The sequence below is a fragment of the Zootoca vivipara genome, chromosome 1 (assembly GCF_965207765.1).
Source record: "Zootoca vivipara chromosome 1, rZooViv2.hap1.1, whole genome shotgun sequence".
In the NCBI taxonomy this organism is placed as follows: Eukaryota; Metazoa; Chordata; class Lepidosauria; order Squamata; family Lacertidae; genus Zootoca; species Zootoca vivipara.
In genome coordinates this window covers 117,719,389-117,746,406 of record NC_142582.1, presented here as the reverse complement: position 1 = coordinate 117,746,406, position 27,018 = coordinate 117,719,389, and the positions used below count along the sequence as shown (strand labels likewise).

Here is a 27,018-nt window from a genome sequence, read left to right as displayed (position 1 = left end):
GATTAAAAACCAAACAGATGCATAAAGAAGTAGAAGACAATATTGCATTATCTGATGGAAGCAGAATTAGAGCAAAGGTGCAACTTATAAAGATCTAACAAAGAACACTAGAAATAGCACCTGTCCATTATTCTGCGATTTGCCATTGCTACAATGCTTCTCACTGGATATTCCATCAGTCCCGCACCAACTGTAGACATTTCCATGCTACCATTATCCTGGGACAGGTAATGCTGCTGTCAGAACTCTCTTTGCCAGGTATCAGAATGATTACAGCATAGCAGTCTTATCCAGCCTGGCAAAATGCAACTTCCACCATCCCCAACCATCAGCTGAGACTGATGAGAGGTGTAGTTCAAAACATCTGGAGAACACCAGGCTGGGGAAAGCTGGACTAGATTACTGGAAGATGCAGTAAGGGTAGGTTATCAGACAGGTGATTTCTGGTTGTCTCTATAGCATGTGCTCCATCTCATAGACCGTTTTAGAATACCAGTCTGAATACCAGTCTGAGAGCTAGATTTTGAAAGATGTGACCGAAATAATAAATTCATTCATTCATTTCTAAAGATGATTTATTATTGCTTCGTTTACTGCACAAGACACATTCTGCCTTAGGGAAAATACGAAGCAACATACATGGGCATCAGACTCCTAGGCATCGACTAGTGCTTATTCAGTTTCAACCATGTTTACAGCACCCTGTGCCCTCAGACCATTCTGTAGTTCAAGGGGCCTCAAATGCACAAGTTGCTTAGTGATCTGCAAACTCATGTATTGGTTGTAAGCAAATTATGCATTGATGTTGACCTACTACAGTGGTACCTTGGTTCGCGAACTTAATCTGTCCGGAAGTCTGTTTGACTCCCCAAATGTTCGAAAACCAAGGCACGGCTTCCGATTGGTGCTGGCGCCCTGGAAACAATAGCCGATAGCTGCATCAGACGTTCGGCTTCCAAAAACGTTTGAAAACTCCACCACTTACTTCCGGGTTTTCGGCTTTCGAAAGCCGATTTGTTCAACAACTAAGCCGTTTGAGAACCAAGGTTTCACTGTATATATTTTGAAACATTGCATGTTTTGTTTTCTATGCATCTGAACATCTCTTAAGATATTTTAATCAAACTCTGGTTTGATGGTTCCTGAGATCAAGAAGTGGGTTTTCATCTATGATTGGATACAATTGGACACGATTTCAAACCAAGATGGAAAACTAAACATTTTGAAATTGCACTGATTCTAGCCACTGATTTCAACCCTGCATTGTGTTGTGGTTTCTTAGAATTCCCAAGCAACACCAGGTATTGTGGATCAAGCGCAAAAACCATTACAATGCAAATCCACATGATGTCACCTGTTCTTGTTATCTTTCATTGATGCCATGCTTCTCTTAAGAAATAAGCAAAGCAACAAAAATGCAAGGCAATTATATCATACTAGTGATTTTCAGCCCGTTCAATAACGGGCGCTAGAATCCCGGGGTTCGGAGAAGCGCTTGCGCAGCGCGTCTCCGAACCCTGGGACCTGTCCTTGCTGTCGGTGGCAGGGGGACAGGAACGGAGGAGGAGAAAGCGCTGCTTTCTCCTCCTCCGTTCCTCTCCCGCAGCCGCCGACAGGAAGCAGACATCCCAGGGTTCAGAGAAGCGCTTGCGCAGCGCTTCTCCGAACCCTGGGACCTGTCCTTGCTGTCGGCGGCAGGGGGACAGGAACGGAGGAGGAGAAAGCGCTGCTTTCTCCTTCTCCGTTCCTCTCCCCCAGCCGCCGACAGGAAGGACGCGCGCACTCTCCCCCCCGCCTCCTCCAACCGCCGCTCCTCACGGCCAGGGAGGGTTGTGAGGAGGCCTTCGCCGGCCTCCACCCTCGCTTCCCTGACGTGCCCTGCAGTGAGGCGGTGTCTGGCGGGAGCGGCGGTTGGAGGAGGCAGAGTGGGGGGAGAGTGCGCGCGCGCAGTCTCTGCTGTCCAATCCCTGTATCCCTGGGGCACATGCGCAGTGACCCAGTGACACACGGGACAACTGGATGCAGGGACAACTTGGACATTATTATATAGGACTAGTGGTTTTCAGCCCGTTCAATAACGGGCGCTAGAATCCTGGGGTTCGGAGAAGCGCTTGCGCAGCGCGTCTCCGAACCCTGGGACCTGTCCTTGCTGTCGGTGGCAGGGGGACAGGAACAGAGGAGGAGAAAGCGCTGCTTTCTCCTCCTCCGTTCCTCTCCCGCAGCCGCCGACAGGAAGCAGACATTCCAGGGTTCAGAGAAGCGCTTGCGCAGCGCTTCTCCGAACCCTGGGACCTGTCCTTGCTGTCGGCGGCAGGGGGACAGGAATGGAGGAGGAGAAAGCGCTGCTTTCTCTTTCTCTCTTCCTCTCCCCCAGCCGCCGACAGGAAGGACGCGCGCACTCTCCCCCCCGCCTCCTCCAACCGCCGCTCCTCACGGCCAGGGAGGGTTGTGAGGAGGCCTTCGCCGGCCTCCACCCTCGCTTCCCTGACGTGCCCTGCAGTGAGGCGGTGTCCGGCGGGAGCGGCGGTTGGAGGAGGCAGAGTGGGGGGAGAGTGCGCGCGCGCAGTCTCTGCTGTCCAATCCCTGTATCCCTGGGGCACATGCGCAGTGACCCAGTGACACACGGGACAACTGGACGCAGGGACAACTTGGACATTATTATATAGGATGCGGTATAAACAGAAGAGAGCAGAGACTTGTTTCCTGCTCCCTCCAAAGGCAGAACTCAATCTAACTGGCTTCCATTACAGGAGGGTAGATTTGGGGTGAGCTAATACAGTATAGGCATTTTTTATGCACACACTGCCTCAGTACATGCATTATTACCCACATTCCTCAACAGGGGAACTGCGTTGTAAAATTCAGAGAAGTGGGCATGTTGAAGGATGGCTACATGTTTTGTTTGCATGTTGTTTTGGAAAGCGTAAGAAAGACCGTTGTTCGGTCCCAGCTCCTGCCAACCTAGCAGTTTGAAAGCATGTCCAAGTGCAAATAGATAAATAGGTACCGCTCCGACGGGAAGGTAAACGGCGTTTCCGTGCACTGCTCTGGTTCGCCAGAAGTGGCTTAGTCATGCTGGCCACATGACCTGGAAGCTGTCTGCAGACAAACGCTGGCTCCCTCGGCCTATAGAGCAAGATGAGTGCCGAAAACCCAGAGTTGGTCACGACTGGACCTAACGGTCAGGGGCCCCTTTACCTTTAAGAAATGTAGGTTTGCCTTAAAATGTGAACTGGACTCCCTGAACTCTGATTGGGGCATTAGTTCTAAGAAACCTCTCTGTCCTGACAAGCATGTTCTGACTTTCCATAATTTCTGCAACAAACAATGGCTACAAGAGGTACATTTAAAGTAACGAGGGCACTCTCTTCAAAATTTCCATTCAGAACTTAATTGAGTACAGGAAAGAAGAGGCCGAAAAAGCAGCTTAGAGTTCTTGATGGCTATCTCAAAACAGATGGACAGCTTTATCTCAAAAGTGATGACCAGGCATTTCAGCAGTACATTGCCGGCTATCACACATAATCTATATCATGTTTATCCTGGCTAATCAAGAACAGGAGGTTTATTAAGATGATATCACAGGAAGTTATCAACAGCTTAGCTCTCTAATCTCAATGCACTTTTGTGTGTGTGTGTGTGTGTGTGTGTGTGTGTGGTATAGTCTTTAAGAGGCCTGAGAGCTAACAAAGGCTAGAGATTGAAGAGTATCATTTAAGGAACTGCAACAGCACTCTACTCAAGAACAAGTAACTTTAAAGCTCCGTTTAAATTGATGGCAATAGGTTAGAGCCACTACAACTCTTACAAGCTGTACCCGAGTGCTCCAATTGCTGCGTAGCAGGTGGGATATATTGGAAAATAATCACTTCGTTGTGTTTTGTGCAATAACCCAGGGCCCCGAGCGACCTCTTGTTCTCAACTGGCATAAAATAGTGCAGCTCATTGGGCATTTTCAGAATTAGAGAATCTAAAGAACTGGATGTCCTTCACACACATACAAAAATGTGAATATGTTCATCACAGCAGAAATGGTGCAGTGTGGCACCAGTGGTATGGGAAGGAAAATATTCAAGTAAATTAAAGAAATTTCTATCTGCATTATTGAATGGTACATCCCAGGGAGAACTCAGTATGTGTTCCCCCCCTTCACATGTGTAGTTCGCCACTACCCTAAGCCGATGCCAACTCACTGCAAATGAAATATTGCTTAAGCTTAGTTATGGGGTGCTGGATTGGTTTTGCCAGTTCATCTGAACCACCCAAAGCTTGCCCCCACACTATTTATCATCATCCTGGTGGGATGCCAGGTCTGCATTGCTGCCCCCTTCTTGCTGGCTACTCCTGGCAGAAGCCCATCTAATTCCCAAGGGGGCAGAATTCCACAATGCTAGTGCAACCACACTGAAGGTCTTGTTGCCATTAACCCCAGAGCTAGTGAACTCACCAGCAAGGCTTAATCAGTGGACTGCATGGGCTAGTCAGAGTACGTTTCCGAGCACCATTCAAAGTGTTGGTGCTGACCTTTAAATAAAGCCCTAAACGGCCTCGGACCAGTATACCTGAAGGAGCGTCTCCACCCCCATTGTTCAGCCCAGACACTGAGGCCCAGCTCTGAGGGCCTTCTGGCAGTTCCCTCACTGTGAGAAGCGAAATTTCAGGGAATGAGGCAGAGGGCCTTCTACCCGGTAGTGGCGCCCACCCTGTGGAATGCCCTCCCATCAGATGTCAAGGAAATAAACAACTACCTGGCTTTTAGAAGACACCTGAAGGCAGCCCTGTACTGGGAAGTATTTAATGTTTGATGTTTTATTGTGCTTTTAATTCTGTTGGGAGCCGCCCAGAGTGGCTGGGGAAACCCAGCCAGATAGGCGGGGAATGAATGAATGAATGAATAAATAAATAAATAAATAAAGGGACCAATGTGGTCCCAATGACGGTTCCACATTATTTCCATTCTAGCAAAGTTTTTCTCTTCTATCACAGTACAGTCTTTTCCTGAGTCTTGGAGGCCACCCTCTGCCCTGCTCCATGTCTGCTCATGGCTCTTAAAACCCCAATGTCACTAAGTTTGATCTCTGTCCTGTATACATAATATTCATCTGGGAATGACAGTTGGACCCGATGATTCTAGTGAAACATTTCCTTCTCCCTGTCCCTACAAAAAAACAACACCCCTGTCACAGGAGCGCTAGCGGCTACTCTAGAGTAACGACTCTCCGACACGCTGCCTTTTCATGCTTTTATTATGTGCAGACTATTTACAGTGCAGAAGCTGTACAATGTACATGTTCTCAGTCTGGGTCAGTACCCCGGAATGGTGATTCCCACGTCTTTTTCCAACAAAGTAGTCTGGGAATCCCCAATCTCCGCCCCCGTTTCTTCTTGCGCAGCTCCGGAACTGGGGGGAGGGGTCTCCTAGCCGTGTTTTCCTGCCTCCCCTTTTCCCACTCCCTTCCTTCCTCTCCCGGGTGGAGCAAGGGCTCTGTGACCCTGTCAGAGCCCTGCCCTCTACTTCCTGCTTCCCCGCTAGACTCATCCCATTCCCCGCTCCCGCTTGTGCTCGAGGAAGAACTGGTTGTCAAGATGGGAAGGGGTAGTCTATAGCTCCTGTCCCTCACAACCCCCATCATTTATTTCTCCAAAATTGAGAAGCACAAGGAGTCTGCATGACCATGCATGCAATAAACCACTACAGCCTCACAATATTGATTTTGCTCATTTCTTTCATAAATTACTAAAATGGCCAAAGGCTTGGTTTGGTCAGCCATGTAGGACATTCTGAAAGCTTAATGATGTCAAATGCTATGGCCCAGTATATAACACAAGACTCGTGGCTCCTTTGGTTATATCAGTGCTTTGCCACATGAGAGGTTATCCCCAGTACCTTGAAACAGCTGCGGCTGAATTATAAATATCAAATGTAGAAGTTGCCAACGCAGCTTCGGCTTCAGCAACAAAAAAGTATTTTCTGAACAGCTCAAAAGCAATGGATAACTTCTGAATGAAATACTGCTCCTGATTTTTTTTCCATGTCTGGGTGTGAATCTGGTGCTAACTTAAAAGACAGCAGTAGGAAGTCAGTTTATTGCCCTTGGTAAAGGGGGCCGAGATTGCAGTGGAAGGCTGGTCATCTGTTTTGTGGAGGGTATCTTGACCATGTTTCTCGACAAGTTTTACCTATTTATATATTTTTTTTCAAACCACCCACTTTGTCAGTGTAATGACATAAGGAGATCCCTGCTAGAATCATAAAATTGTTGAGTTGGAAGGGACCCAGAGGATCATCTAGTCCAAACCCCTGCAAAGCAGGAATCTTAGCTAAAGCATCCATGACAGATGGCCACCCAACCTGTTTAAAAACCTCTAAGGAAGGAGAGTCTACTACCTTCCAAGGGAGACCACTCCACTGTTGAACAGCTCTTACTGTCAGAAAGTTCTTTCCGATATCTAGTCGAAATCTCCTTTCTTGCAACTTGACGCCATTGGTTCGGGTCCTAGCCTCTGGGGCAGGAGAAAACAAGCTTCCATGGGACAGACCTTCAGATATTGGAAGGTGGCTCTCATATCGCTTCTCAGTCTCCTCTTATAGAGGCTAAACATACCCAACTGTTTAAACCTATCCAACTCCTTCAATTGTGGGAACCCAGAAGGTCCCCCACCCCTGATTGAGGGTGTGGCAGTCAAACAGCATTGCATTTCAATACATCTTCAGGAGTGCCAAACTGGGGAAATTGGGCTCAAAAAACCCTGAGCTAATTCTTCTTAACTGGGAAGCTGGAGAGACAAAGAGACAAAAAAGACATGCTGGGTGGAACTTTGGGCTTTCCTTGCATTTTTTTTTTGTATCGCAAAAAACAACAACACCCAAATACCCGCTCCCAATAATCACAGATGAAGCAAAATGGCCACGTTGTAAACAGATTTCTTCTGAACTATCTCTTTGCTATGATACATTTTTTTTTTTTTAGGTGGCGGGGGGACAAGAATCAAGGCTTATTACAACTTGTTAGCTTTGCTGCTGTTCCAGTTCTATTTGAGGGGGGGGGGAGCTTTATATTTCCCTCCCACTGATTTTCAACTAAAACAGAACTTAGTTTCCTGCTGATCCTGCTGGCTTTTTAAAATGAAAAACTTATTATTCTTCAAACTACTGGAAAATTATGTTTAAAAATCAGCATAATTTCATTGCCTTTTATTTCTGTCTGTCATGAAAACGGCTAGTCTGCTTTCTGGAGCAGCCCAATGTAATTTAATGGGCAAATTTAGTTACAGTTATGAATATACCGAGTGAAAAATATATTAATGATCCAAAGATATTAGTCACTCTATAGTAAAATTGGCTGTGTGCATACAATGGAGAGAGAAAAAAAATCTGTTTCTATAGGTGCCTCTATCTTTGTAACAGATAATTGTGGAAGACTGAGATTTGGCAGGTTTTGTAAGGCACGAATGTGCTCAAGCAATGTACCAGCTGTAGTTCAGCCGCTCAAATTGCAGAGGGGTGTAGAAATTAATTCAAAGTGATGATATCACACAGCCTATTAGTTTTAATTGGGGGTGGGAGGGATTCAAGCCCTTTTGCTCAAGGTCTGAGGGGGAAAAATGACAACAGTTTTCTAAATATCTAGACCACACGGACAGATTGAAGCAGTTCCAGTGTAATTTCCTAGGGGTCTAAGAAGGTACCCGGGAATGAGGGTTGGAAATTTCTCTCTCTCTCTCTCTCTCTCTCTCTCTCTCTCTCTCTCTCTCTCTCTCTCTTTTTTTTCTCTCTCTCTCTCTCTCCACACACACACACACACACACACACACACACACACACACACACACACACGGGAATTGGATATCAGGTTCAAGAGAGGTAAAAACTGTTTTGGTTATTTCCCAGTTTCTAGCCTGGAATATTAATGCATTTACTTTTCATGAAAAAGTCTTCAGCAAAATGTAACAGCATTCCTGGTATTAACTAGTCACTTCTAAAGGTGGGTTTGGATGGTTTTAACCTTACCAAGTTCTTTCTAGATGGCTTTCTGACAGGAGCAAGACAGCAGTAAATCACGCTGAGCAAGCTGGAGTTAACTCTTTATTAACAAAACAAGTTCTGTACCGGAGTGTCAGGCCTTATGAGCACAGCAACTCCGGTCTTGCCCCCATGAAGCAGTTGCCATGACTAAAAGTCCCTGCCTCCCTACAGTCAGCTATGCCTCCTCTTTTTCAGGGTATTTCCCAAGGAATCAGAGATCGTTCCTGCATTGTTACTGTCTTTGCTCCTTCCGCCTCATGCCTCTCTTGGTTGTGGGAGATCTGGAAGGAGGGGAGCATGTTGCAGCAGCAGGAGGAGACACCCATGCCTCTTCACATGCCTGAGGCATCCCTGCTTCTTGGCCATCTTCCTCTCCTGCTTCAGCTTCTGACTCTGGACTTCTCTCTGCCACAGACTCTCTCAGCTCACTAAGCTCTGTTACCTCTTCCGGCACCTCCTCTTCCTAGTCTTCTCCCTCTGACCACTCATCAACATCCCATCACCACTTCCTGGGCTCTGAACCTTCTTCCTTTGATGGATTCCCAGCTGGTTCCTTCCACCATTCCCTTGCATTCAACCAGCCCCTGATATTTCTGAACTGTGCAAGAATAACGATGACTAACTAGAGGTCTGCAATCAAAGGTATGGCAGGTGATTTCTTATCAATATATGAAACTCAGCGCTCTTCCTCCCCCATTTAGTAATCTGTGCACCTGATGCCTCATCACCGCCCTTGTCTCTGTGTGGAGACTTTTATTCATTTGCTAGCAACACAGCAACCAACTTCCCTCCAGTCTTTCCCTATCCCCATCTTTTCGTCCTACACCCGCTTCCTGTGACCTTGTGTCTTTATGAATCTGTGTGCTGCAATAACCCCCCTTTGCCCAACTGTCGTCCTCTCCCCTTTTTCAAGAACACATGGAAGACGGAACCATAATGATGAGTGGAAAGAGAAAAAACGCCAAGGAGGGAGACCTGAGGCTGCTTGTATCTGTCTCCAGTCATATAACTCTAGAAACCGTGACCCAATATGATGGAAAACATCCCAGGTTTCTCTCCTCTGGGAGGTAGAGGAGATACCTTTTTCTGTCACATTGCTTGTCCCCAACAGCTGCACAGTATGCAGAAATCCAGCAACAGTGGGAATCCTGAAATGAAGGTGCCACAGGAGCAGAAACTGTGGCTATTGAGTTTCTCTTTGAACCATTGGTCAAAGCCACAAAACCTTGTTTGGGGTAGGGCGGGGGATGGCTGCCGTCCTAACTGTAGTTAGGGAGTTGTAGTCGAAGTATGACAAGGCTGTATATTGTCTCCCTGTTTATTTAACTTATATACAGAATTCATCATGAGAAAGGCTGGACTGGACAAATCCCAAGCCAGAATTAAGATTGCTGGAAGAAACATCAACAACCTCAGATATGCTAATGACACAACCCTGATGGCAGAAAGTGAGGAGGAATTAAAGACCCTTTTAATGAGGGTGAAAGAGGAGAGCGCTAAATATGGTCTGAAGCTCAACTTCAAAAAAACCAAGATCATGGCCACTGGTCCCATCACCTCCTGGCAAATAGAAGGGGAAGAAATTGAGGCAGTGAGAGATTTTACTTTCTTGGGTTCCATGATCACTGCAGATGGTGACAGCAGTCACGAAATTAAAAGACGCCTGCTTCTTGGGAGAAAAGCAATGACAAACCTAGTTTGGGGTGGGGGGTAGATGGCGAAACCCAAATCTAGATATCATTCCTCAAAGGCTGAACTAAGAGATCTATCACATTGGAGATTCCCACTTTATTATAGAGATTCTCACTATAATTCACAGCAGAAGATGTACAGAAAGATGGCCTGGAATGTTGTGCTTTAGATAAGCAAATCATTGGTGTCCATCGACGGTTCACCAAATGGAATGACAGATCCCGACTCTGCAAGGTTGAAAAGTTAGGAGAAAGTCAACAAGGTGCCCCAAGTTTCAGACTGAAAGAGGAGCACGCACGTGTTCTGTGGGAGAGAAATTTGGGAAATATTTGAGTTTCCATGCCATGGAAAATTTGAAAAGTACAAAACTTGAGGGTTTCGCCCAGCTTTAATCAATTATTTATGACACGCTCATTAGTACACAGTCAAAGGGTGGTGTGTCCTAATTTGAATGTTGCATCTGTAAGGAAGAATGAAAGGAAATGTCATCTTCTAGGCACTGTTTGCCTAGATCAAATATGCATGTGTTAGTTTTACAGATTGGTGTCAATGTTGCATTTATTTATTTGGGGCAAGTGGTAATGATGTGTAGGGCTTCTCTGCGCCTGCCCTCCCCGCAAAGAAAACAATGCACTTTGAGAGTATTTGTGGCATATATAGCAAATCTGGTTTACTTAAGGCCTTCTCCACCCACTGTAGACGAGGGAGGGGAAAATATATATCTTGGCAAACGGATGCTCTGAGGGGGCACATGGAGGCGTGCGTAATCATCTTGCCAGTTTAATTAACAGTGCTTTTGACTGATATGTGTTAATGAGGATAATGTACAGTATGGAGGAAAGAACCCTGTGTGCTATATTAAAGGGACAGGTGCCAGGCTTACTGGAAAAGTTCACGCGACGGAATGGAAATAAAGTGACAATGACTTTGAAAGAGACGGTGATGGGAACATTTGCTAGGGTGTGTTTGAAAAAAGAAATCTGCTTGTGCATCTGATTTGCATGCCTGAAAATGGCAATCGCTTTTTTGGGGATTAATTTATGAATCTATCGGGTGTTGTAGCCCACCTGATCATGTAGGCTCTGGGGGAATAATGACAATAATAAAATGAGGAGGAAATCCCCGAAATATGCAGTCCATAGCTTAGTCCGCTGTGTCGTTAATTTTGTTACTGGTTGCTTCTGTAATTTTTACTTTATAGATATAATGATAGCGTATCTTGCTTTTTAATTGTGGTAAGTTGCAACCTGCCTTGGGACCATTTGGCAAAGTATTATTACTAATAAAAATAACATCTCATGAAATTAATAAAAATAATAATATAACCCTGAAGAAGGAAGAGCATAGCCCTTTAAGATGCCTATGGTGGTGGCTCAATAGAGCAGTGTTTCTCAACCTTTAAGATGCCTATGGTGGTGGCTCAATAGAGCAGTGTTTCTCAACCTTTTTTGGGCCAAGGCACACTTGTTCCATGAAAAAAATAACGAGGCACACCACCATTAAAAAAGTTAAAAAATTTAACTCTGTGCCGCCCTATATTGACTATATAATTATGACTGTAAGAAACACTTGCCAATTGCTGTGTTGGTTGCAATCTCCTGTAATAAGGCTTCACAAGCCGCTGATTTCTCTGCCAGCACAATCCTTTGCTCAGCAAGTTTCAGGTTGAGCTCATCCAGCCAGCTTCTTTAAGTTTGTCTAAAACCACCCTCCCGTGGTGGTGGCTGTTGAGAGCTGCGCTCGCTCCGCGTCGTGACCCAGCCGGCTTCCTTTCCGGCGGGTCAGTGTTGTCTATTGGCGGCCGCCAGGCACGTGACAATGCAAATCGCCCTTCTCGTCGCGGCACACCAGCCAGAGTCTCGCGGCACACTAGTGTGCCGCGGAACAGCGGTTGAGAAACGCTGCAATAGAGGACAAAACTTACCTCGGGAATAGAGGCAACGGTTTGTGTCTTAGAGTTACACTGAGGAGGCTTAGGAGGATAACCTGGGGTGCTACAAAGTTGCCAGAGTGGAAAGGGCAAACTTTTGCAGTGGGGAATCAAACTGAGTGAGACCCTTTACTGTAGGCAGGAGGTTATTCCGTCAAACAGCCTAGAGTTTCTCATGATACCAGGCCACGTAAGCTGGAAGACTCTCTTTACTAAGAAACCCAAGTAACAGGGGTTTATTTTAAGGCAGCAGGAGAATTGGGGGGCAGTGGTTTCACCCCTGGATTCCTGTGTCACATTTTTGGTAATAGAGAGGGACGACATTTCATCACATATTAAAAAGGATCCCCGAAAGTTTAGTGACAACGCCGGGACTGGGTTTGTCGCACATTAATTGGTGGCAAAGTCCTTGGGTTCGTCGCAGCTATCATATATCCTTTCAGTCTCCTCTTTTCCCAGCTCCTTCAACCGTTCCTCATTAGCCTTGGTTTTCAGATCCTTGATCATCTTGGTTGCCCTCCACTCCACACATTCCAGCCTTCTTAAATTGTGGTGCCGAGAACTGGACACAGTATTCCAGGTGGGGTCTGACCAAGGCAGAATAGAGTGGTACTGTTACTTCCCCTGATCTAGACACTGTACTTCTGTTGGTGCAGCCTTGAATAACATTAGCTTTTTCCCTGTTACACGCTGTTAACTCATGTTAAGCTTCTGGTCTACTAAGACCCCTAGATCCTTTTCAGATGTCCTCTGTCTTACGTACACTTCGTTCTTCCTGCCTAAGTGTAGAACCTGGCATTTGTCTGTACTGAAAATCATTTTGTTAGCTGGGGCCCAATTTTCCAATCTGTTAAGGTCATATTGAATCCCAATTCTGCCTTCGGCAGCATTAGCTACCCCTCGCAGTTTGGGGGTCATCTGCAAATTTGATTAGCACTTCCTCAATTCCTTCATCCAAGTAGTTTATAAAGACATTGAACAATAATGGGCCCAGGACAGAACCCTGCAGCACCCCACTTGTCACTTTTTTCAAGGATGCTGAGGAACCATTAATGAGTATTCTTTGGGTTCAGTCAGTCAACCAGCTACAAATCCACCTGTTACCTCATCCAGCCCAAATTTTGCCAGCTTCTTTGCAAGAATGTCATGGCGGACTTTGTCAAAAGCCTTACTGAAATCAAGATACACTATATCCGCAATATTCCCCTAATCCACCAAGCTTGTAACTTGTTGGCCTTTATTAATCACAGCATCCTTTTCTAAATGCTCACAGACCATCCATTTAACAGACCAACCATCTGGTCCTGAACTTGCTGCCCCTCTTCCTGAACTCCTGAATTGTGACTCCTGAGCACCGCATCTTCTGCCAAGCCTGTATTCTTACTTGTCTGAACAAAGATATTTATCTTCTTTCTAAGTAAAAGCCTTTGTCTCTCTGTGTTGGGTGGGAGCCAGGACACAGAAGTGGGCAACCTAATGAGAAGAAGCGTCTTAAGAGTCAAAGCCGTTCAGCAATTAGAACCAATTATCTAGAGTGGAGGGGAACTTCCACAGTGGAGGTCTTCAAACAGAGACTGGGCTGCCATCTGTTGGGGTGTTTGGGCTCTGGTTTTCTGTTTTCAAGCAAGGGGTTACACAGGAACATTAGAAAGCTGCCTTATACCAGGTCAGGTTCAGTATTGTTTGCGCCAACTGACAGTGACTGTCGGACAGGGGGCATTACAGTACCAACCCTACCTTGAGATACTGCGGTTTGAACTTGAAGCCTTGTGCATGCAGTGTTGATGCTCTACCGGTGAGCCATTGTCCTACAAGTTGTGCTAGGCGGTTTACAAGATGCCCTCTAGCATTTGGAGGGGGGAGTATGAATGTCAATCCATCTTTTCATTTGCTCAGCTGTTTTGCAGAAGTGTTGCGTTATTTCAAAAAAAAAACCTATTTGAACAGAGGCAGTAGAGCAGGCATCCCCAAACTTCAGCCCTCCAGATGTTTTGGACTACAATTCCCATCATCCCTGACCACTGGTCCTGTTAGCTAGGGATCATGGGAGTTGTAGGCCAAAATATCTGGAGGGCTGCAGTTTGGGGATGCCTGCAGTAGAGGGACCAAAGAAATATGACTGCCCATTGTGAGGAAGGATGTCTCTCTCAAATCATGTTTAACTATCTTATCACCTGCTGAATCTCTATCCACCACACACACACACACACACACACACACAGAGAGAGAGAGAGAGAGAGAGAGAGAGAGAGAGAGAGAGAGAGAGAGAGGGAGGGACGGGCTCCCAGACTAGCACAGTTCTGACACTTTGCATTCTTTCCAATGTGATATCACTTACTTTCAAGAGCAATCACAGTGAAATTTTCTTTCTCCCCATAAGAGCTTGATCTTTAGATGTTCCGAGAGCCTCCTGCGAGGTGCTGAGGACCCTCCACTCTCTCCAAAATCAATAGGATAGGGCCTTGGCATTTTACATTTGCATTCTGTGCACCCTCTTCCTCCCCATCCTGGCCCCCGATGTTAAGAAAGTTGAAACAGCGCCGCACATATTCACAGGCAGCCTGAAAAAAAAGATAAGGGTTTAGCATGACAAGCTTATTTATCTGGAAGATATCCTTAAAGATTGGCAGCATCCTGTCAGGACTTCTAGACACTTAGAAAAACTGTTTATTTCTGTGATCTTTGCTGGAACAAAGTTGACTGAAATATCTTATTCTAGCTGGAAGGTTGCTCTTGTAGAGAAGCTGAGTATTAGTGTAGCAGCAGGTTAAATTCCCACTGAGTATTTCAAGTTGGTTTATCATACCCCCCCTCCCCCTTATGACCTGAATTTTTATTTTTTATTTTACTTCTGTGGTGATCCGGTGAAAAACACAAACATTTGAGGTCTGTTATCACCTACAGCCAAAGGTGTCCAATTTTGTGCTTTTGAGACTGGCATTTTTAAAAGTGCACAAACAGCAAACATTCCCTATTTTAGGGATCTTTTACTAAACTGTATAGCTTGAATGCACTAAAAATGTGAAAGCATATGCATTTTATTCAACATGATCGTGTAGAAGGTCACATCATGGCAAGACTGCATACACATAAAAGAAACTGAATCCCACAGTCTTTCAGACCACAGTAAAGTTCCCTTTCTTCTTGCAATTTTTCACTAAGGTAACTTTGGTTTAAAAATATGTTCAGATGTTTCTTTTTTCAGAAGTCAGTGGTCTGATACTGCACTGCTTTCTCACTTTAATATATGATCATTTTCCTTGGTTCCTTTTCAGTCTTGTAGCCTACTCTGCACCTAACATAATAATAATAATAATAATAATAATAATAATAATAATAATAATAATAATAATTTATTTCTACCCTGTCCATTGGGCTGGGTCTCCCCAGGCACTCTGGGTGGCTTCCAACAGAAGGTTAAAAAGACATTAAAACTTCAGTTATTAAAAACTTCCCTAAACAGGGCTACCTTCAGATGTTTTCTAAATGTCAGATAGTTGTTTATTTACCATTCCATAATGATAATTTTACTCTTTATAACCCACACCTCTTACTGGGTTGTCCCAGCCACTCTGGGTGGCTTCCAACATATATAAAATATATAACATATATATAACATATATATATATATAACATATATAAAAACGCAATAAACATTTTTTTTAAAAAAATCCTTCCCTATATAGCAGGGGTGTCCAACAGGTCAATCCCCAGGAGGCTGCAGTCACGGGTTCCTTTCCCTTTGCTTTTGTCTAAGAGCACCCGACCCGGTCCCTCTCCCCTTTTCTATTTCGTGGAACGAAGAACGGAGTTTTTGCAGTAATTCCCTTGCCCCTGAAAGTTAGGCGCCCCCCCAATTGAAGTTTTTACCCTGTACCCCTCTCTAAAAAAGCTCAACAACTTTGACCAGAACCCCACTAAAATGGGGCATCTCCCCTCTCTAAAAAAAGCTGAACAACTCTGACTTGAACCCAAATAAAACAGGTAGATTGCAGTCTCCTGGAAGTTGGCCAACCCTGTTATATAGGATTGCCTTTATAGGATTGCTGTATAAGATGACTTGGGGTTTGGATAACTCCATACCCTCCAAAATTTCTCCAATAAAAATAGGGACATCCTAAGGAAAAGTTGAACATTCCGTGATCAAATCAGAAACCAGGACGGCTTCTCTAAATCAGTGAAGTCCCTGGAAAATAGGTGTCCCTGGAGGGTCTGCTTCATCCATGCATGTGGGGGCGATTGTCTCCTGATTGGCTACAAGGTTGTCTCTCAACCTTATAACCAATCAGGAGAAGAGAAGAGCCTTGCTTTAGTTTCTGTTTCCCCTTAATTGCTACTTTCCTAGGATACGTTTTTGACTGTCCTGTTCAATACAACCTAAGCAAAACATCCCCTTTTAATCTTTTGATCCTCCTGTGCACAAATTCCTGAGCAAAGCATCCCCTTATATTTTCAATCTTTTCTTGAACTTTTGATCCTTCTATGCTAAAGCCTTTGAAGCAGACCATTTTATAGTCCACTCTTTTTTAAAACAAACAAACAAACCCCCTTCAAAAATGGCTGAAAGTCCTATTCTTTCATACTGGGCACCATATCTCTAAATTAAACCTGAAAACTCTGAATATTCACGTTCAATCCCTACCCTATGAGTTATTTCCTCTTTGGTACGTACAGTCAGATAGGAATGCATGATGTTTGCAAATACAGGATTTAAACGTATTTGTAAATGAGTTGCTGAACTGGAGGGCGGAGGCTGTGAACAATAATGGTACAGTGTCTTAACAAGTCATCATCAAGACAATACATTTTATGGCTGTGCTGCAGATAATGCAGCGTCTGTCATAAAATATGCATCTCAGAATGCTTTGCGGAGTATTATACTTCCAGTACTACATCATCCAGTTGTAAATAAGAGCAGATGATTTTAAGAGGTACTAATAAGGAAGAAAAGGGAGTCAATGTGATTTTAAATACAAGCCCACTTAAGGCACGCTAGATATTTAAGTGGATTCTACAGCTTGAGTTGTCCCTTCTAAATAAAGAATGCAAGTTAAATTTCATTTAAGTAAAATTGCTTTTGCCCTTATTATCTAATAATGTGCAGTTGTTTAGCAAGGAAGTGTTTTTGATGTCACTTGTTATTCCATTATTCACTTGGGAGACTTCAGCCTCTTAGGTCAAACTACATGATACGTTAAATTGGTTAAAAGCATGTTCACATTTAATGCTGTTAAATAGCATTCACAGGAGGGGCAGCGTCAGGAGAAGGACCGCAGCATGTCTGTTGGGTTTTTCAAATCCTTCCAACAACAACAACGAAAACCTCAACCAACCAAGCTGCTATTTCCTACAATGGAATAATTACTTTCTGCGCAGTACATTGCTAAATTCAGCAGGCACTAGTCATGACGGTTAATCTACCCTCCAGATCAGAGCCAGCCAGCCAGCCAGCCTCCAAATATCATTCACTGAGGAACAGTGCAGAGGGCTGTTGCCCACAAGTCCTGCTTTCTGTGCTTCTTAGAGGTATCTAGGTGGCTCCTCTGAAAAATGGCATGCTGAACATTATTATTATTATTATTATTATTATTATTATTATTATTAGTAGTAGTAGTAGTAGTAGTAAAAGGTAAAGGACCCCTGGACGTTAAGTTCAGTCAAAGGTGACTATGGGGTGCGGCGCTCATCTCGCTTTCAGGCCAAGGGAGCCGGCGTTTGACCACAGACAGCTTTCCGGGTCATGTGGCCAGCATGACTAAACCGCTTCTGGCGCAACGGAACACCGTGATGGAAGCCAGAGCGCAGAATGTTGGAAGATTTAGGGCAGATAAAAGAAGTTACTTCTTCATGCAGCGATGGCCACCAGCTTGGATGGCTTAAAGGAGGCTTGATCAAAATCACGGAGGAGATAGCTATCAATGGCTACTAGCCATGGTCGATATACTTTACTTCCACAGTTGGAGGCAGCAATGCTTATGAATACCAGTTGCTGGAAACCACAGGAGGGGAGAGGGCTCTTGTGCAAGGGGAGGAGAGGATCCCAGAATTTCTCTCAGGTCACTGATGGTCAGGAGCTGATGGTTCCCAGGTCTGGGCTTCTCCTCTTCTGGGAGAGGCTTGCCCACACATGGCATTGAACACAGGCATAAGCTCTCAATGGTCATATGCAAGTGTGTGAAAGGGTGTACTCTTGCTGTTTTGAATAACTCAACTATTTGCGTACCCAGCTACAACAGATTGTAGACTTGATGAATTTAATGAATGGACACTCCGACAGAGACATCAGGGGTGGGTTGGAAGGAGGCTGGCAGCAACTTAATGGGGTAGCTATGTGATATGGAAGGTCCATGCTCACTGGAACTTAACCAGCTGAAACAATGGTTGCACAGCTTCAATATTATCTTAACATTGCCATCTTCCGGATTCTGATTCTGTTTCATACGGAGAATAGGGTGTCTGTGTTTTGAAACGTGAACAAGTTATTACGTTCAGCCGCCTTTCTCTTTCCCCCTCTTATCTGGTGCCTATATTCTGAAATGTTGTTGATCTAGTTTCGAAACAGCAGGTGTCAAATGCTTAGACTGAGAATAATAATCGTAATGATGCGAAGAAAAGCACTGAGCTCTGTGGAAATGGCAATGAAGTGGGGGGAAACAAAGTGTACACTCTTCCCTAAGATTGTGCTATTTGCAAATAAACACTTAATAACGCTAGGTCTGGTATTCTCCTGCAACCACCTGGAAATAGCAGAGTATTATTTCCATCGTGAAGCCTGTGTTTTAAAAACAGTCCTTGGATCCAATTCATCTTAAAGCCCCATTGCAGTGAGTGGGACAACTTACTTGTATTGTATATTGATTTCGATGGGGGGGGGGCGATCATCACAGCCTGTTTTAATTTCTGAGGCCATACATCAATATACAACAAAGTTGCTACATTTGGAGTGGTGGGAGGCACCAGCTGGGGAACCCCCAAGCAAAACCCCAGAGGAGGAAGGCTCGGAGGCAGGGGATTGGTGGTGGGACAACGAGGAGAGGTCACAGCGAGAAGATTCGGAGGAGGGGCTGGATCCACAATGATCTTGTGAAGTAGGTTGGGCTGAGAGGTCCAAGGTCACCAAGTGAGGATTCGAGCCCTGGTCTCCCAGGCTCTAGTCTGACACTCCACACTACCTCTTATTCAACTGCATTTTACTCAGAAGAGACCTATTGGAACTAATGGACCTAACTTAGCCATGCTGATTAATCTCAGTGGGTGTACTCTGAGTAAAATTTTGGTTGGCTACCACTCCTAGGCTACAAACTGGAATGGGACAAATTCTACAGAGATGGTGACTGGGGAAAGGTGGCTTAAATCGGTCTTTCCCAGCCTAGTGTCCTCCAGATATGGTTGGACCACAGCTGCCGTCATCCCTGATCGTTGGCCATGCTGTCCGGGACCGATGAGAATTGTGGTCCAACCACATCTGGAGGGGACCTGGTTGGGGGAGGCCGCCTTAAACCTTCCTCCCCGCCCACTGCAATCTCGATAACTCTTCCCGCTGTTTAATTTGTTCTTTAAAAACAACCACCACAATGCCAACACTTGGCACAATTGCTAGTCATGTTGTTAACATCATGCGTAGCTTGGCCCAAGCTGTCAAGTGAGGCAGTGCATTTTAATGCTGCTTTGGGGTGGAATAATGTGAAGATCTCACTTCCAGCACGAAGCACCTGCTAAAGTGAGAAATCACAGGGCAGCCAGGCTACATATTGACAATAAGAGCCGTTTTAATGAAATGCGTTAATATTTTATATGGCATCCTTCACACAAAGTACAATAACACTGTAACATGCTCAGCTTATATACATCCTGAAGACTGGGAGGCATCCTTAGATATTTATTCGGCTGGCAACAGTGCTGGGGCCTTTAAATACCACTTCAGGAGGACACGAGATGAAACCCAGGTGACATGTCACCCCATATGTATGCAAATATCTGCAGCTTCACACAGGTACGGTATGTGTTTAGGTATTTTGTTTGTTATTGGCGCGTTAAGCACAGTCTCCCAACTGATGACTGTCCAAAGAGCTCTACGGTTCTTTTTTGCTGTCACAACAATCCTGCAAAGTAGACTGTGGCCATTTCAGCTTCTCAGGTACAAGTATGATTTGAAGAGATTAGTCACCTGTGTTTTGAATGCTTAATTAATTGATATAAATCTGCTATTTATTTGGATTGCTTCCTGAGATATTGAAAGGCAATCTGAAATGTGACCCCCCCCCGCCATCACTCATTTTTGCAAGAAAATGCCGTCTTTAACATTTTGCACAGGCAGTGTTGTGCCTGAACCAAAAATAGCCTCCAAAAATAGATGTGTGGATTAAACAGAAGGGCATGCCTTGGAGCTTGCTGCTGCCTTTCTTCCTTCAACACCTGGAAGCTGGTTCGGCACTCCCAAGCCCTGGTGATTCAGCCATGCAAGAATTAACTGGGCCAGAGGACAGCTCTGTCCTTGAAGAACCAACTGCAGGGAGATCAGAGCCCAGGTCCCCAGTAGAGGGATAATGTGGTTTAACTTTCTCCAGTACATGGTTTGTCAAATGCCAATATAATCACCTCCCCACCAGATTCACTGGAATTCATGGAGTTATTGTTGTTGGATGGGAGCATTATTATTCTCCACCACAGCACACAGTGCTCATTGCCACACCTGTATGGGGATGATCATGCACATAGAATCATAGAATCATAGAGTTGGAAGAGACCACAAGGGCCATCCAGTCCAACCCCCTGCCAAGCAGGAAACACCATCAAAGCATTCTTGACATATGCCTGTCAAGCCTCTGCTTAAAGACCTCCAAAGAAGGAGACTCCTTGGCAGCAAGTTCCACTGCTGAACAGCTCTTACTGTCAGGAAGTTCTTCCTAATGTTTAGGTGGAATCTTCTTTCTTGTACAGTAGCTTGAATCCATTGCTCTGTGTCCGCTTCTCTGGAGCAGCAGAAAACAACCTTTCTCCCTCCTCTATATGACATCCATTTATATATTTGAACATGCCTATCATATCACCCCTTAACTTTCTCTTCTCCAGGCTAAACATACCCAGCTCCCTAAGCCGTTCCTCATAAGGCATCATTTCCAGGCCTTTGACCATTTTGGTTGCCCTCTTCTGGACACGTTCCAGCTTGTCTGTATCTTTCTTGAACTGTGGTGCCCAGAACTGGACACAGTACTCCAGGTGAGGTCTGACCAGAGCAGATACAGTGGTACTATTACTTCCCTTGATCTAGATGCTATACTCCTATTGATGCAGCCCAGAATTGCATTGGCTTTTTTAGCTGCTGCATCACACTGTTGACTCATGTCAAGTTTGTGGTCTACTTTTCACATGTACTGCTCTCAAGCCAGGTGTCTCCCATCCTGTATTTGTGGCTTTCTTTTTTTTTTTTGCCCAAGTGTAGTACTTTACATTTCTACCATGATTTCTACCATGCAATGTCTGCATTTTGTCTGGATCTACAGAGGACCCAAGGCAGCTAAAAGGTAGTGTGAAGGGTGCTAAGCAAGGCTAGCCCCCTCCTTACTGGCTGGTTCCATGCGGATTGGAAAGGGGGAGTACAAAATAAGGGAACAATGGGAAGCACCCCGCAGCATCAGTATGGTGAAAGATGTCTCAACTAAACCAACCTTGCACAGTTTACCAGGCTGGAGCAACTTGGGATAGGAGCTTTCTCTGGGAACTGAGCCAATGATGCTTGTAGGTCCAATCCCACATGCTCTTTGGCATTTCAGCAATCAAGAGCATACTCCTTTTGAAGACTGGCCAGGCAGTTGGAGACACGATGGAGTGTCTCATCTAAGGGAAGAGGCCAGGAGCAGAGACTTCTAGCCAGTTGGTGGAAAGTATGGCTGAACTGAGAGGGTAGAGCTTATCCTACCAGTAGGTGCAGATCAGAGCCGTGCAAAATAAAACTATCTCTAAACCCCTGTAATTTTCCACAGGTATGTGTTATGTACTGAGCTGAATCCTAGAACAATAGGATTCAGAATCAGCGGGAGCTACCCAATCCAACTCCAGGTGGAAGTGAATCCGCAACCTGATTGGCCTGCTGGAGCAGCCAATCAGGCGGCTGGCAGAAGCGAATCTGCTACCTGATTGGCCTGTAGGAGCAGCCAATCAGGCTGCAGGCAGAAGTCAATCCACAATATAATTGGCCCACAGGTGTAGCCCTGAAGTAGCCAATCACGCAAGGCCCATTGTGTAAATAATGTATATAAGCAGATGGTTTTGGGAAAAGAGCCATTCTTCTTCTCCTCTTCTCCTTGATGACTATGAGCTGAATAAAGAGCATGAAATTCACTCTCGACTCCGAGTACATTTCACTGGCGACGAAGGTGGGATCCTGCTGAGCTGACCGCCACCACGCACTGCACCGCAGCACCGCCACCTGCTGCACCGCTGCATCGCACTGTGCATCCAGGCTTCAGCTCCAGGACCCAAGGAACCCAGAATGGCAACCGACAGCAGCTTCTCGCCATTCAAACCAGCATCAGGAGACTGGGAAGGGTACGCCGCCCGTTTCAACTTCCTCCTGCAAGCGAAAGAAGTCACCAACGATGCCATGAAGAGGGCGACATTCTTCAGCGTCTGTGGAGAGGAGACGTTTGAAATCGCCCGGGCTCTCCTTGCACCTAGAGATGTCGCTACCGTCTCTTACAAAACAATAATGGAACGGCTGAAGGAGCACTTCTCACCACAGCCCTCGGTGGTAGCTTGCCGAAATGCCTTCTACGCAAAGCGGCAAGCCCCGGGGGAAGCCATAACTGGGTTTGTGACCTCCCTCCGCCAAGCCGCCCGGCTATGCAACTTCTCAGAGTTGGAGAACATGCTTCGTGACCGCCTCGTCGGTGGCCTGAGGGACGAGATGTTGCAACGACGCCTCTACGCCAAAAAAAGACCTCACGTTCCAGATTGCTCTGGAGGAAGCCCTGGCAACCGAAGCCGCCGAGAGGTCAACGCAAGAGGCACGACCGGCCCCGCCATCCCAACCGAGGGTCTACCACGAAGACCTCACCGACGAATCCGAATCTGACAGGGAGGAAGTACACCGAGTACAGCGGCGCACTCAAGCAGCACACACACCACAGCAGCCTCGACGAGAAGGAGGGAACTGTGCAAGCTGCGGGGAGAACCACGAGAGGAGGACCTGTCGTTTCCGCAACGCAGAGTGCAGGCAGTGCAGAAAATTGGGACACATCGCCCGGGTGTGTCGGGCTCGACTCACCCGTCGACAAGCATCAGATGACCGACCCAGGAGCCCCAGGTCACACGGCACCATGCACCAAGGCAACTCGACGGAGATCACGGACTACCAGGTATTCCAGTTGCCCCATCCCAGCACAGAGAAAATTTATATAGAGGTACAGATAGAGGGAGCCCCATGCCGCATGGAACTGGACACGGGTTCAACTCTATCCATAATCTCGGCCCGAACATTAAGGGAACTGTGCCCTAATGGGGGTCCCAAACTAAGGCCGGCCCCATTCACCCTCCGGGACTTCCAGAAACGTAAGGTCCCTACAATGGGGGTGGGGACCTTCAGGGTGCAATATCGAGGGCGAAAGCAACAATTGGACTTGCTGGTAGTTAAGGGCCCCTACGTTAGCTTACTGGGACTGGCATGGTTTGGACCTCTGGGGCTAGCCGTTACCGGGGTGAACCGCACTAGCTTACAAGTGGACGTGGACGCCATATGCAAAGAGTTTCCAGGGGTTTTCGATGGGGCATTGGGACGATATACAGGACCCCCCATTGCCCTACAGCTAGACCCCGCTGTACGACCCATCAGGCACAAGGCCCGCCGGGTCCCGTTCGCCCTGAAACCCCGCATAGACGAGGAATTGGACCGGCTCGTGGAGCAAGGAGTGCTGGAGCCGGTGCCCAACGCCCCCTGGGAAACTCCAATTGTCACACCCGTCAAGCCTAACGGTTCGGTCCGCATCTGTGCAGACTACAAATGCACCATAAACAAGGCTCTCACGGCCCATGCATACCCAGTGCCAGTGGTCAGCCATGTCCTCGCCACCCTGGCTGGGTCAAAAATCTTTGGCAAACTGGACTTGGCCCAAGCGTATCAACAGTTGCCTGTGGACGAAGCCACAGCAGAGGCTCAGACGATTGTGACGCACAGAGGGGCATTCAGAGTAAAGCGGCTGCAATTTGGCGTTAGCGTGGCACCAGGCATATTCCAGAATTTAATGGACTCTCTCCTTAAAGGGATTCCTGGCGTCACCCCTTTCTTCGATGATGTACTGATCGCCGGGCCCACACCAGAGGAATTTGAGGACCGCCTCCGCTCCGTCCTGCACCGTTTCCAGACGGCGGGCCTCAAGGTGAAGCGGGAAAAGTGTTTACTGGGAGTGCCGCAGGTGGACTTTCTGGGATTTAAGGTGGACGCAGAAGGGGTCCATCCAACCGGTGACAAGGTACGGGCCATTTGTGAGGCCCCAGCGCCCAAGAGCAAGCCCGAACTTCAGTCATTCTTGGGACTATTGAACTTTTACCATGCCTTCCTTCCCCATAAGGCAGCGGTAGCGGAGCCCCTACACAGACTCCTAGATAAAAGGGCCCCTTGGGTGTGGGGCCAGCGACAAAGGGCCGCATTCCAGGCAGTCAAGGACTTGCTCGTCTCGAACTCGGTCTTGGCACACTTCGACGAGAGGCTGCCAGTGGTGCTGGCATGCGACGCCTCTCCCTATGGCATCGGCGCTGTCCTGGGACACCAACTCCCGGATGGAAGAGAGGTGCCGGTGGCATACTTCTCCCAGACTCTTGCTGCAGCCGAACGAAACTACTCACAGATTGACAAGGAGGGTCTGGCAATCGTGAAGGGCGTAAAAAAATTCCATGATTTCTTGTACGGGCGGCCCTTTACCATAGTGACTGACCACAAGCCGTTGCTGGGCCTGTTTGCCCCCGAGAAGCAGACCCCCCAAGTGTTGTCTCCACGTGTCCTCAGGTGGTCAATTTTCCTTGCCGGCTACCAGTATGCACTAATCCACCGCCCTGGGAAGGCGATGGGCCACGCAGACGCCCTCAGCAGGCTACCACTACCAGAAACAGGCCCCGACCCAGCGCCTGCGCAAGAGGTTATGACCCTGGAGCTGCTTCCCGACCGACCCATTCAGGCACAAGAAGTTGCGCACCATTCCACAAAAGATAGGGTCATCTCCCGGGTCCTGGACTGGGTGTGGCGAGGATGGCCCAGCAGCAGCCCCGGGCCAGAATTCGCCGGCTACACAAACCGCAAACATGAACTGTCGGCCCACAAGGGGTGCCTGTTATGGGGAAGCAGGGTTGTTGTTCCCCAGCCCCTCCGCAAAAGGGTCCTTACAGCCCTTCACGAGACACACCCAGGGGTAGTGAGGATGAAGGCCCTTGCCAGGAGTTATGTGTGGTGGCCGGGGATTGACAGAGAGATAGAGGCCTGGGTCCAACACTGCAAGACCTGCCAAGAATCCCGCCCGGATCCCCCAAGGGCCCCAGTCCAGCCCTGGGAGTCCGCCCGACATCCATGGTCACGCTTGCACGTGGACTTCGCTGGCCCCTTCCAGGGAAAAACATTCTTCATAGTGGTGGATTCCTACACCAAATGGCTGGAGGTCGCACTGGTACCGTCCACTTCTACGGCGGCAGCCATCCGGGTACTACGTAAGCTTTTTGCAACCCACGGGCTCCCTGACACCCTCGTCTCGGACAATGGAACCGCATTCACGTCAGAGGAGTTCCAGACCTTCACAGCGCAGAACGCCATCCGCCACATCCGCTCAGCACCATTCCACCCTGCCACCAATGGCCAAGCGGAGCGCATGGTGCGGACCACCAAGGACAGCCTCCGCCGCATGACACAAGGGGACTGGGAATACCGCCTTGCCGCATTTCTTCTAGCACAGCACAGCACCCCAAGCACAACGACGGGCCGGAGCCCAGCTGAACTACTAATGGGCCGGCGCCTTGCAACTAGACTGGACCGACTTCACCCCGACAGAGCTCAGGATGAGGTAGTGGTGGGGAAAGGCAGGAACCCCCGGACATTTGTGGCCCAGGACGCAGTGTACGCAAAGAATTTTGGGGCAGGCCCAGCATGGGTACCCGCCACAGTCACCAAGGTGACCGGTCCCGTGTCGTACGAGGTACTAACGGAAGGGGGGCAATGTTGGCGCCGCCACTGCGACCAGCTACGGCGACGATTCCCAGGAGGAACCCGGGAGGAGAGCGGGACAGAGGGGTGGGCAGGGGAAGCAGAAGCAGTAGGCACAGAGGGGCGCCCCGAGGCTGGAAGGACACCGGAACCAGAGCCACAACCTAGTGGTTCAGTGGTGCCAGACCAGACAGCCCCGGCACAGCCAGCAGCCTCGGAACACGAGCCAGAACCAGAACCCCTGACCAAGGAACACCCCAGGCCACAACGCACACGGAGGCGGCCAGCAGACCTTGGGGACTACGAATGCAACTTCCCGGGCAGGACTGGAACTTAGAGGGGAGGGGTGTTATGTACTGAGCTGAATCCTAGAACAATAGGATTCAGAATCAGCGGGAGCTACCCAATCCAACTCCAGGTGGAAGTGAATCCGCAACCTGATTGGCCTGCTGGAGCAGCCAATCAGGCGGCTGGCAGAAGCGAATCTGCTACCTGATTGGCCTGTAGGAGCAGCCAATCAGGCTGCAGGCAGAAGTCAATCCACAATATAATTGGCCCACAGGTGTAGCCCTGAAGTAGCCAATCACGCAAGGCCCATTGTGTAAATAATGTATATAAGCAGATGGTTTTGGGAAAAGAGCCATTCTTCTTCTCCTCTTCTCCTTGATGACTATGAGCTGAATAAAGAGCATGAAATTCACTCTCGACTCCGAGTACATTTCAGTATGTGTGTGAGAGAGTGATAGCTGCTTCTATACATGGCCTTTGTGCAAACTTTGGATGTGGATGGTATGGTGAAAAAGTAGTCTTTTATTATCTGTGCTTGCCCCAAGTGGCTTAAACTGGGAGCCCAACAGATTAGGCACATGTTCTCTGATCACTTGTGTCACTGTGGAAGGGCCATAGCTTCAAGGCCAGAACATCTGCTTTGCATGCAGAAGGCCCCAGCTTCAAGGCCAGGCCTCTCCAGGTAAGGCTGGGAATGTTCCTTTAGAACCCTGGAGAGCCGCGGCTGGTTAGAATAGACAATAGCTATGGAAGATGGACCAATGTTCTGACTTGGTATACTTGGTATAAGGCAGTTTCTTATACTGGGGTTGTTGGCCAAGAGGGAACTGCAGGCAATTCTAATGACAGAAGATCCATTCTGGTCTGGGAAGGCAGGCAATACTAGACAGCTAGTCCAAA

The 27,018-nt window shown here is 47.3% G+C and overlaps 1 protein-coding gene across 1 annotated transcript; it reads left to right on the top strand.

Annotated features, from left to right (window-relative positions):
- Nucleotides 1-21,743: 21,743 nt before the first annotated feature.
- Nucleotides 21,744-24,030, top strand: LOC148687729 (uncharacterized). Its single transcript, XM_088673155.1, has 2 exons — nt 21,744-23,005; nt 23,907-24,030. The coding sequence occupies exon 1, from the start codon at nt 22,141-22,143 to the stop codon at nt 22,720-22,722; it is 582 nt and encodes a 193-aa protein (XP_088529281.1). The 5' UTR covers nt 21,744-22,140; the 3' UTR covers nt 22,723-23,005; nt 23,907-24,030.
- Nucleotides 24,031-27,018: the final 2,988 nt, after the last annotated feature.

What these genes read in the sequence shown, in the direction of transcription:
- LOC148687729 (XM_088673155.1), top strand. Translation starts at nt 22,141, where the DNA reads ATGGCAACCGACAGCAGCTTCTCGCCATTCAAACCAGCATCAGGAGAC.